Below are 13,095 nucleotides of genomic sequence, written 5' to 3'. Positions count from 1 at the left end.
CTTTTCTTTCCAACTAATTAGCAATACCCGATAAGCGCCACATAAATTCCAGCACTTAAAATTACGTAACCTTAATTTAAGACCACAAACAGATGTCTTATTAACTGCTGCTCCACAATGAAAAATTGAATACGCATAGTTTGTGCGGGAATCCGCCAGATAATTAGAAGGCGAAGAAAACTAGTACCGACTCGGCACGTATTTAGATTAAAAGTGCGGTGCGGTTTAGTAAAACAAATATAAGTGCTTTCGAAACATCCACCAAAATACTTGCGTGAATGCAACATTTGATTATGTTGGATTAAACGATATAAATCAAGCAAATAATATTTTTGGTTGCTTTCGGTGTCGGTACGAGCTGTTATACAGTGTAAATAAGAAAAGTTGTGAAGCGAGTGAAAGTGGAAACCAATAATTATTCTTAATGCTCATGAACTTGCTTTCGACAACAATTTAATTTAATTTAATTTTGAATCTCAAATCAAGAATAGAGTTAACTAAAAGTCGAAAAGAAGCTAAACAAAACTAATTTGTAACACAAAAAACAATACATATTCACAAACAACAGTTCAGATATCAAATTTAATAATATAGTGTTAATATTTGTGCTGTTTAGATTGAATTGCAGCATTTGTAGCTGTAAATATGTAAAGTTTTCCCATCAGAGGCTTTACAAATTACCCATGGCACACCGAATAAATATCGAAAAGTTCCACATACGTGCTCATCAAGAAAGTAAGGAACTGCTTCAACTGGTTTTAAACAGGCATTGGTTTGTGCATTTAGAAATGTCATCATAACTGCTAGGAAATAGAGCAACAAGCTGACCATAAAAATCAAAGATTTATTCAATATGTTCTAGCGACTAAAAATATGTTGAAAGTTAGATGCGAGACTTTAAAATGCATATTTTTCGTACGTTGATAATAGTATAAAAAGAAACAGTTTGTGTAAAATGTTTCGTGTTAATTTTTAAAAAATAAGTTTATGTATGTCACTTTTCGTTATTTTTCATGTTTTCGCTCGAAAACGAGGTAAGATGCGAAACTAACTTTAGGGTCAAAGGTATTTTCTATTGGCCTATTTAAAATAAATAACAGAAATTGCAACAAAGTTAGCGCACATATGTTTGACAATCCTATTCGTTAAAATACCTGAGGGACAGGCACTGGAGATTTTAGAATTTTACGTTGACTTTTAATGTTCTCAAATTACTTCAAAATCGGGCAAAAAGTATTTTAACAGATTGTAAAAAAAATGTTTTTTTTTAAATATTGAAGTTAGTGTTTTTTTTTTGTAAGAGAAGTTTGCAGGCGAGGGTGAGCGCATGTTTTAAAAACACTTGACGAAGTATTTATTTTTTTATTTAAAAACTAACCAAAACTTCTAAACTAAAACTAGTTGAGTAACTATGTCGGAATATTAATGTATTATATTAAAGTATATGCAAACAAATCCCAATAAATTACAAAAATGAGTAATTATATCAAAACCATTCTACTATAAAACAACAGTCCTTCTTAGTAAACAGCGTTCTTTAGTCAGCCGTAAGCACAGTTCATAGAAAACTCCACCTTTTGTAAATTGAAATTAATTAAATTGATTTTCTTCATATTTTTTTTACATTTATAATTCTAATAACAAATATTTTATTAATACAAAAGAAATTTAGGATAGATTTCAAACAATTTAATAGCAGGAAAGGCAATGAAAAAACAAAAACTTTTTCTAAATTTGATTATTTCAGAGATCTTTCATATTTTTTGATTTCTTAAGCAGTATATTGTAGGAATTCAGTAACTTCTACCATTATAAAGAAAAAACATAGAAAATGTTTGAAAGATACCTTGTGCCATTCAAAATTATTATTTGCAAAAATATCAAACCGATTAAACAAATAGGGGTTAGCAAAAATAACGCTTTATTTTCGAGTTTCGTAAATATTCACAATGTGAATCGCCAAAGAACTTAACAATCAAACGGTAAAATATATGACGTGTCTCGCGACAAATACGAAGATATCTACACGTAGGAAAGATAACAGCTCGTTAGATACGCATAAATGTTAGAGTCCACATGGCTTGATTATCATAATGTACAAGTTACTTATAGAGATTTGCATGTAACGCAATTAAATAGACGAAAAATACATGAACAACCTTCAGCCGTTTGTTCCTTTATCGATTAGTTGAAAATTCGCGACGAAAGGTTATTCAGTCCAGTCTTGCGGTGAAAATGAAACCCTGGACATTCTTAATGGTAGCTTGGTTTTGCATGGTGTCATCGGCCGTTCACGTACCGGGTAAGTTGCCGTTGATGCCCTATTTTTTCTACACACTCTGAGAGTTTAAAAGAATCGGTCAAAAATAAAATTCCCTTATTTTGATGTGGGCGCGCCGATCGCCAACAGCGTATTGTCGTCTGTTAACACATATCTCCTTGACAGGATAAAAACCGTCCCGTCAGAACGGAACCGGTTCAATGACATTTTTTATATGCTTATGGAAATGCACTCGATTTAGACTTAGAAATGACACACGTGCAAGCGTTAAAAACCACGTGGCGTAATTTCCATTTGGCATATCGCGGAATAAATTTTCTAATAAACAAAATTTTAAATTTGTTGGTATGGCAAATTACTTACGTACTTATTGGTAAAGCGTTATTTTTCATAATTTTCTCTGCTATTTCCACGTTAACGTTTTTTTTTTGTATTTATAACAATACTTTTATATTGTATATCAATAATTTGATTCGATGTCGATATAACAGTGTTTAGCGATAATATTTAAATTTTAAAAATTCTTTTTACTGTAATTATGAATATGTCGAATCAATCTTTCATTAAGAAAATATGACATTAGTTGATAATGATAATAATGGTAATGAATTAGATAGAAATTTCGCAAAGTAATGTCAAATTTTCATGGAATACATTAGCAACGTTGTAAATAGCTTTTTGTGACCTTCTTAACGGAATATTAAACATTTAAAAAGGAAAGTTTTAGTGCAGAAAGAAAATTTTAATTAAGTTTCGTTATAAAAATTGTATAATATCGCATGTATTACCAATTGATAGTCAATATAGGGTGTTTATGAAATGGTACCGACGTAAATTCTTGGGTAATTTTAATGAGAAAAGTTAATATCGACATTTTTTATCCAAACTTTCAATGTCAAAATGAAAAATTTAAAGTTTTGGGAAAAGCAATGGTGTGTCATTGACTTTCTTCAAAAATATTCAGATCAAACCGATTACGGGCGTCACTCGTCTTTTTTTTTAAATGTGCTTGAATTTTCATAAAATGGGAAAAATACGATAAAAAGTTGTTTTGTTACGTTTGCGATACTCACTTTCCTTCTTCGAGAGATACACACTCTTAAGTATCGGCACTAAATTAATAAACATCTATACAGTGAGCAATGATATGTTTATTCTCCTTCAACTTTTTTTAACAACTCCGGTGATTCTCCCATAACTAATAACAATAATAATAATAATAGCTAATAATATAATAATAATAAGTAGCTCTGTTACTGATCTTTAATAAAAAAAATTATATTATAAAGTCAATATTAATAACGCTATTCGTCATGTTAATTTTAATTGAAAGAAGAAAACATCGGATTCCTCCCAAACTTGTGCCGTAAAATCCAGCAAATTCCGAAGTGGCTCGGATCCGTAGGACAAGAAACTCTCGTGGTAAAATATCACTTTCCGCACGCTAGATCGGTGTATGATTAGGTATTTTACAAAAGGGAGTAGAAAAATAATTTAAATAATTATAATTGGAAATATACAAGCAACTCCCATTCTTCCACTGAATCTTAAATCATCCTATTTCTACAATGTATGTGGGGCACTAAAAACAAACATTAACAATTAGGGATTATAATTTAAAAAATCGTCGAGAATACTATGAACTGTATAATATACACCGAGGTATACAAGTAGTTACAATAGCGATACAAATGTTTTTAAAATGTTCTTTCCTAAAACTAATTTTAACTTCCTCGACCCAGTAAGTCAGCTAAGAAATATTCCAGGTATAGTTCAGGGACAGCATAACGAAATATATGCAAAGGAAGAAAACTTGGAGCCCGAAACTACACCAAGGTTAGCACTAAATTGGTCTACCATTAAAAAGGAAACTAACAACTTTTTTGCATATTCTACAGAGACTACGCTTTCAATACAACAAACAATTCGAACTTCACTTGTGTAAACGAGGAAGACAATTTTCCATCCTTTCTCACACCACAGCAGCAAAAGAATGGTGGCATCATAATATGTGTATTGATTATTATGTACTTTTTTACGCTGCTGACTATAATATGCGATAAATATTTTTTACCCGCTATCGAACACCTATGTGAAGTGTTACATCTCTCCCCGGTAAACATATTATGAACCTTATAATTAAAAATCAGTACTCATTACACTTGTTTCTAGGATGTGGCTGCAGCCACCTTCATGTCCATAGCAACATCATGCCCAGAGTTATTTACCAATATTATAGCTACCTTTGTAACGAATTCCGAACTTGGTATTGGTACCATAGTAGGTTCTTCTATGTTCAATTCACTAGGAGCGGCAGCGATAGGATCCTTAGCAGCTATTTCAGTAAGTAAATATTATAATACTAGGGCGTTTGATGATTCTACTTTCTTTTCGTTTCAGAAAATTCAGTTGGATTGGTGGCCAATCACCAGAGATGTTTTCGTTTACATGATAACAGTATCATTATTAGCAGGAATAATATGGGATGGATACATATATTGGTACGAAGGGATAGCTTTATTCGTGGCTTTCCTCGTTTATTTTGTAATCATGTTCCAAAACCCCAGAATATCCCGATTTGTTAAAAAACTTGCAGCAAAATTCCAAAGTAAAAATGATGTTTCCGGCAACCCTGGCAACAGTTACCAGGTCGAAAAAGACGAATTAGAGATAAAACACCACAATAAAGAGACAGTGGAGTCGTCTGAAGAGACGGAGAATGATATCTTTAAAATTCCTCAAGGAGGGATTTGGACCAAATTTATCTTCTTCTACTGTTGGCCAATCAGGGTTATTCTTCTTTACACAACACCCGATCCTGAGGAACATCCCAAACTTTTTCCGATCACATTTGTGATATGTGTAATTTGGTTTGCGTTCATTTCTTATGTAGTTACGTGGATGATTACCATCATTGGTGAGCGCACTTTGTTATATCCGTAACAGTTTATTCTTCAAAGTCATTACATTTTAAGGTACAACTCTGGGTATTCCACCCGCAGTTCAAGGGTTGACGGTGTTAGCAGCTGGGGGATCACTGCCAGAATCAGTATCTCTTGCTCTTCTTTCCAGAAAAGGTAGCACTAATTGTTTTATTGTACGTATTCATTAACAACAGCAGATTATATGTCTTCCTCTGGGCTAACACTTTGCAGACTCCGTATTTGTTTTTTTTTGTATGTTTTATTATATTTATGATAATTTGGATTAATTTATCGCATGTTTTTCGAAAATAAAATGACATGCAGGGCATATGTAAATGGAAATATACGGAAATTTGAATATTTTATAAGGAATTTAATAAAAACAAACACTTGCTTTAAGATTACCACACACATGTTTACTGCTTTGACAGTTGTTTCGGTACACTATACCTTCTTCAGAAAGAATCTCTAAACTAACTATCACAGGGTTGATTATAGACTATCCATACAGTAGCTAGAATTTTTATCTAAGGGTTTAAGAGGGGAGAATTATTTAAGTCGGTTTGATCGTTTAGTAGCAAACTTGTATATTTCAGTTTATTAATTTCTATTGTTTCTAATAAGTTAAGTTTTTTGCTTTTGCCTTGACTATGTAATATTTTAACATCGTTATTGAAGGAATGTCCTGTTTCTATTAAATGTTTACTATAATTAGAGTCATTTTTAGAATTCAAGAATGAAGTTTTGTGTTCTTGAATCCGTCATCCATCTCATTTTATCATTTTATAACCCATGATACAAGAGTAAATGATGTAGTTTTTTTGCAGGTGAAGGCAAGATGGGTATATCCAACTCCCTTGGTGCCAATTCCATGAATGTGCTCTTTTCTCTTGGACTGCCTTGGTTCTTCAAGACGATCCTGATGGGCACCAATGAACATTCCTACATATATATAGATTCCAGTACAATAGCTTACACGGTAATGGCCCTGATATTCGCTGCGTTCTTCTTGTATGTCGCGATGTTTATCAACAAATTTCGGCTCTCTAGGACTATAGGAATTGTACTATTGATAACTTACGTAATTTGCGTTGTGGCGGCATGCGTCAGTGAAGTGGTTCTCTTCCCGAAAGTGTGTTCATAAAAAAGATTTGAAATTGGAAACTCCTGATTGTAACGCAAATGTGATTCTTTATACAAATTTAAGAAGTATTTGTGGTACATGTTTATATAGTATATTCTTTACAATAATTAGAGAAAGTCAGTTCTTTTGGCATCCCGCAGGGTTCGGTGGTGGGACCAAACCTGTCTTTGCTGTACATAATCGTTACTGGGATTAGATCTGGGTTCGTTCTAAGATTGTTCTAATGATAACATATCGGATAAAAAAAAATTCAAAATTAAAATTAAGAATGAATCCCAAAAATGATTAAATGAGATCAAAGACTAACCAAAGTATAAATTTATATTTTAAATAAAAAATTAAGTGACACAAATGTTTATTGTTCTCTTTTCATGTTCTCCTGTTATTAGGGTTCTATATTATAGAAGAGTCCTCTCCCAGGATATTCAGCCCTTAATGTAAAAAGTCTAAGAATTTAAGCTATGCCTAAAATTCTCATTCTGGTTTGTAGTTATACTGTCATATATCTCATTACAGGCTGTCCACTACCATTTAATGCAAATTCGCAAAATGTTCATTTATAAAAAAAAATTTTTTTGGAAACAGAGAAAACTATATTTTATGAGCCTCTAACGCGCTTATAAAATGCATTTCAAATTTGACTGATGCTGTTTTAAAAATAATAATTTTAGGGACAGAGGGAGGTAGAGTTCGCATACCAATAGAAAGGGCAAAAATAACTTGAACATTTTGAATACAGCACAAAAATTCATAATTATTTATGTTACACCTCCAGAAATTATACAAAATATGCAAATTAAAGTCGGCACTCTTCCTACTTAAGGTTAAATTAATGAAATTGTTCTATTTTGTTTACCGATTAAAGTGGTTATAATGAAAAAGCAATTGAACATCACAATTGATTGGCACCTGGCAGACTTCCGTTTAGACTTAAAAGGGCTTCTGCATACCTTGGCGAAATAACTACTATACACCATATTATGGCCGCTCTTAAAATCGTTGGATAAGAGTGTGTAAGATCACTTGCTGAAACATAACAGTTTATGATGCTCAGAATTTAAGGTGAAATAACTACGATATTAGTAATTTTAATAAAGAAAACCATATCCAGATATTCTTTTCTATTCTACAGTATGGCCAAGTTGTACTAAGTCATTCTTTGGAACACATTTAAAGAAGTCTTGTACTGTCGATATTTAAGAAAATTTTCAGGAATATCATGCATCCGTTTTATATGGATTTTATGGTTACATCAACCTATAATTTTATTATTTTTTTTATTAAATTATTTCCTATATCGATTACAAGGAGCAAAAATAAATTTAAGCGCAGGTGTGATCCTTGTGGGACAGCAGAAGCACACTAACCAGAGTAGATAGCAAACCCTGTAGTCAAACTTGGAGAGGAAGGGCTGAACCAAGAGTATAGGGAACCACTAACAGCAAACTAAGTTTCTTCAATAAAATCGGTATACACTTTATGCAACTGCCTTATAGATAGCTTCTCCAATGTAATTATTGGAGACATATAGGTTGGTGACAGTGAATCACCCCTCTACAAACTCATGCAGCTCCTCCACGGTAATATTTTTAAAAGAATGTTCTAGAACAATATTCTCAAAAATTTTGGGAAAAGTGGTATATAGGGCTTAGGGTCAACGTTGTTAAATATAGGCGAATGTTTCAATCGACTAGGAAGTAGACTTGTAAGCAATCTAATGTATGAATTGTAAATTGCAAAATTTTTGTTCCACTTACGTTTGATGTCGCCTACTTCACTGCATTACAGAGGTAGTCAATAAAGAATATCATGTATTATTTTATTATGTTATCGACTTAACCTACGTAAGTCTAAAACTTTAGTTGACTTAATTATGACGGATTATTCAATATTTTTCGTCGTAAGTTACGTTTTTCACATTTAATACATTCTAATTGGATATTTGCCAATTACTTAAGAACAAATGGGTAGCAAGTGACAGGCCCTCAATACTGAAGTGGACAAGAAAAAAAGTTGCCGGGTTCCGGTGTAATTCAGTGCCATAATTATCCACAAAATATGAATCTTGTTTTGACGATTGTATTACTTCCAATGTTATTGAGGTCTTTGGTGTAAAATTTTGGAACCAATATGCAAACTTAAAAAGTTACTAAATAGAAACATATACTTTTACTGGCTGCATCTAACTAACTAACCCGTCGATACTTCCATATCTTCTTCCTTTTTATGCTACAAAACGACTTTAGTTTTTTTTTTGCGATTTTTGCATACCAGCTGCGACCCTAGTAGATATCTCACAATAACTGATGGTACTATGACTATGACTAACGCTAAAAAATACATAAAACTCTTAACATGAAACTCGTGACGAAAATATAATTTATCAAACTTGTTGTATAATATATATGTATAGGCAAAACGACCTAGCGACATTCTGTCTTCAAACCGGAATCCATTTGTGAAATTCGCAATCGCAATTCTCAAACAGCACAAATCCGCCATAATGTATATCCAAACACATCGTGGCGAATTTCTCAGGAATTTTGCATACAAAAGAAATTCCATCGCAGAGCTCGAGTGCCCGCCTCTATTTTCCCTCTATAATATTAAGCCGAAATCCTAATCCATCGCGTTTTAACTAAGCTCAAACTAATGTGAGCGGACGAGGCGGTGCGGGGAGGTTGCGGGTGGCGTAAGGGATGTAGTGTGTGCCCCTCTGGAGGGTCCAACGGGTTTCCATTGTTTTAATCGAACTCATCTCCAGTTCTCATTTCGTGCAAATGTTGGCGGTCATAGAGGGGGAGGATATTAGCGCTCCTGAGGGTGTTGGTCGGAGTTTTGAGGGGTTTCACTATATAGAGCCTGGGCTTTATCGAGCAGAATTCTAACTGCGTTTAATCTAAGTTACGATCTATTTGTTGAAGCAATATGGCGAATGCATTCTCCTGCTCTTACTTTAGACGGTTGTTTACGCATAGAGTTCGATATTAAGGTGAGCATTTGGAAACTCCAATTCGTTAACTTCTACAGCCTTCTTGTCCGTAGCACACGGATAAAAACATAGAAACTCATAAAAAATCAAAGACAGATATTTACCATAACAATATTCCTATACGAAGGTCCATTTAATACCATGTTTCTGCACATTGAAAATTGGGTTAGAATAACATTTTTACATAGTTCAAGTAAATAAAAACCATGTGAGCAATCATGTCTTACATTTCTTATCGAATTACAGATTTTAAATCAATTTTTCGTATCGAATGGTATTAAATTGTCAAAAAATATAATTCACACGGTTTCATTTCGGCAAAATATGTTACAAGTTAGGGTTTCAACAATTCTTTAAAATATATTTATCTATTTTGTACAGGGGGTCAGCCAAGATTGGTCCGAGGATTACTTCTCAGCAGGGTGGTATTTAAACAAAAATAGTAAAAACATGCCATTAAAGTAATCTAGTGGATTTAGCTAAATATCAAAAACAAAATTAACGAAAATTGACCGAGGAACGTAAATATGCAATTTTTTTTGGAAATTCGATTGATGTCTCCTTTATTCTCTCGAAATTTCAATGAAAATATTTAATTTTGCAGCCCTCGCTTCATCTCCTATCCTCCACCGCCGGTCTATTAGATGCACATGTATAATTAAAAAAAATGACGTTTAAAAAAAAATTGGGCTACGGGCATGACAGATCATGGTTGCCTTCAAAATAGAAGTTTTGGAAATATTTTCTAAAAAAAAAAATGTTTGCGAAAGAGCTTGAGACAGTAACAGGAGTCATAAAATCTAAAAGTATCCTAATATACATTTCCATTTAAAAAGAAGTCGATTTCGATGACCACATCCGAATTACCCACAATCTTACGCATCCGCATGAATTTTTATCATGGACGTCTACTGGGAAAAAAATTCTCTTACTCGTAAGTCGTATACTCCTGATTTATGACAATGCATTTTGGAATAAAACAATTTTTCACTGGAGCGACCAATATTGAATTGATTTATATTTTTAACGGATACACTCCCTTTACATTATTATGTTCGAATTAAACCTGGGTTTATATTATGGAATTTCATGCAAATGTTTTCCTTTTGTGCCTAGATGTGTTCTGTTTTTGTGTGGCCATTGATGGTTTGTTTGTTAGGTATATTCTTTTTTCCGGTTTTGCGGTTTTTATGGTGAAAACAACAATGGAATTTTTGCTGATTTAAAAATTCAGTAACAGAGTGTACGATGACGATTACATTACGATCCATATAATTCTTTGGAATTGGTAAGTAGTTCGTTATTCTCGGGATTCTTTGTGGTATTTCTTGGAACCCCGCTGGAATACTTCGGGATCCCTTTGCAATTAGTTGGAATTCATCTGCAGTTGTTTGAAATTCCTCCATGTTGCACACCATAAATCATTTGCGACTTGTTGTAGAAATAAATAATAAAGACAATGGAAGTCCAAAATATTCCATTTCACATCTCTCATCTCTCTCTCATTTCCTATTGATATGATACAGTGACATGATATCGTGCAAAAATATTCCCGACAATGTTTGTGTTACGTTTTCTCATATTGAAAGTTTCTAACGTGGGTTTAAAGAAGAATTGCTCACCTGCTGACTACCAAAATATCTTGTGTCAACCAGTGTGCCGCTTCTATGAAATTCAATAACTTTGGACTTTTAATCGTATTAATCATCAGGAGGAAAGTAGGAAAAGATTCCCATATTATAAGAATACGCAAAACACTGAAGAGAAAACCCCAGTAAGAAAGTCTACATGAAAAATTTAAGCCGAGTAAATACACTTTTCACGTCATTCATTAAAACTTTTATTTGATTCTGTAAAAAAAAGATTTTTCACTGCGTGATTGAAGGGGTTGTATTGATTAGATATTGTGGAAATGTGAAGTTCAGAGCCAGTTTGTGGAAGTGGTGTGGACTAGATTTGCGGAATTTGATGGAATTTATTCTAGAATCTAGTTAAGTGTGTTCAGTGGTCTCCTATCGGACCAAACTAAGCAATGCTGGGTGCCAGTTTATGGTATTTAGAAAATAAAATATTGCTTTCTATAAATTCGGCTGAGTGAATAATTGTAGATTATCAAGCTAAACACAAAGAAAAACGCTAACAAGGTTTTATTTCGTGTGTACCAATTGTATTTTTCTGAGATTCAATTCATACCATCAGTCAAAAGCTCATATGCTCTTTTTGTGTCTTAATGTATAATTCTCAAACCACAAATGCCTAGTATTTAAGATGTAGTATAACATTCTGCATCTTAGCAACTAGCGCTGACTACATTGACTTGCTCGCCTTTATTTAGGTGCTGATTTTTTTCAAATATGGTCATTTTTTCGGATTAAGCGACCAAAAATAAAAGTTTGTATCTTTATTGTCTTTGTATCGCATTTTATTTTTGTAGAAAAAAAATAAACACAATTTCTGCAAATCTGCATATATTATTTTCATTGCACATTTGCACATTAAGAGTATATTTGTGGACCATAAACCATCTTTAAGTGAAGATTTCTTTTTCAGTTTTAGGTATTGAAATTTGTTTAAATCTAGCCACTCCAACGAACAACAAATAATAATAGTTGAACACCATAGATAAAGTAATTGTCAGTAATCGTTAATGTATAATAAATTTTTAACAACGAAATAATCTACATAAAAATCAGTAAAGGAAACTTTTTTTAATATTTACTTTCTACGTATCTAAAAAGTATTGGGTTATAAAGAAAATATTGATATTCAATTAAGACATGCATTATTTACAGTAATATTGGAGACGCAACTGGACTTGTTGATTCTATTAATCCATTTGGGACTAAAAGCTCCTATTAAATATCACTAAAAACCCGACTTAAAATGAAATTTTGACGATTCTGCACGATTCTTTGGCTGCACTGGTCATATATCCATCTCCTCTCTGCGCAGTCAGTATTTGATCCACTTATAATACTTATTTCGAAACTGTTTACTATTATGCGTTGAGAAAATAACAAAACAAATTAAACAAAGAATAAAGAATTTTAAACCAATCTATTACTTTAAAGAAAATAAATTGAACATATATATATAGCTGTGGATAATTGTTCCCTCAGACAAGACAACGCGATCTGGCTGACCCAGGTGAGGAAGGGGGGAAACTTGATGAATGTAGTGTTAGCTTCATTAGTTGTCGAGACTGACTTTAATTATCTCTCGAAGGATTGGCGTCGGGTATTAGCTCTTGGATCGCAATGGTTCTTAATTACTATAGCTGCCAAACAAATGCCTCCGGTGGAGTTGGACCTGTTTAAATTTAATTAAAACCGGCAATCTTTTGCTTAAACTTCGTCGCCTAGTTTAACCCGCATTCACTTTATAAGTAATTTAGATCTCGCAAATCAGAAAATCCCACCAATTACTCCACATTGAATAAAATTCTGGAACAGTTTTGTTAAATAATACTATAGACCTAAGAATAAGTAGAAGTGTTAGTGTATAATTGTTTTGTAGATATACCTCTAGATATACCGAGTGTCCAAGTAATTTGAGTATTTTTTTTGAGAATATATGTATTGATTCGTGGATGTAAACATGTGATGATAATATATTCCGCTATATCATGCGTTCGTTTGTTGAACTCCGACTAGAATCCTGCAGATGTTTCGCCCAAATCTCACTTGGCATTTTCAATGCTTGCGCTCACATGGAATTTTGTCTTTGACTAATCGAAGACGTTGAGAAATTTTTC

The 13,095-nt window shown here is 33.0% G+C and overlaps 1 protein-coding gene across 2 annotated transcripts; it reads left to right on the top strand.

Moving 5' to 3' along the window:
• The first annotated feature begins 2,056 nt into the window (after positions 1-2,056).
• On the top strand, positions 2,057-6,768 carry LOC132703481 (sodium/potassium/calcium exchanger 4-like). Of its 2 annotated transcripts, none has more exons than XM_060672771.1 (7): positions 2,057-2,302; positions 4,048-4,117; positions 4,180-4,396; positions 4,454-4,624; positions 4,682-5,198; positions 5,257-5,358; positions 6,033-6,768. In XM_060672771.1, exons 1-7 carry the CDS (start codon positions 2,236-2,238, stop codon positions 6,347-6,349), a joined length of 1,461 nt encoding a protein of 486 aa, XP_060528754.1. In that variant the 5' UTR covers positions 2,057-2,235; the 3' UTR covers positions 6,350-6,768. The 2 variants fall into 2 exon arrangements, with proteins under 2 accessions (XP_060528754.1, XP_060528762.1); XM_060672779.1 differs by having other exon boundaries at positions 5,257-5,378; positions 6,033-6,226.
• Positions 6,769-13,095: the final 6,327 nt, after the last annotated feature.

The sequence above is a fragment of the Cylas formicarius genome, unplaced genomic scaffold (genome assembly GCF_029955315.1).
Source record: "Cylas formicarius isolate icCylForm1 unplaced genomic scaffold, icCylForm1.1 PGA_scaffold_10__41_contigs__length_53128322, whole genome shotgun sequence".
Lineage (NCBI taxonomy): Eukaryota > Metazoa > Arthropoda > Insecta > Coleoptera > Brentidae > Cylas > Cylas formicarius.
The sequence above is the reverse complement of the archived record's forward strand: the minus strand, read 5'-3'. Positions and strand labels throughout refer to the sequence as shown.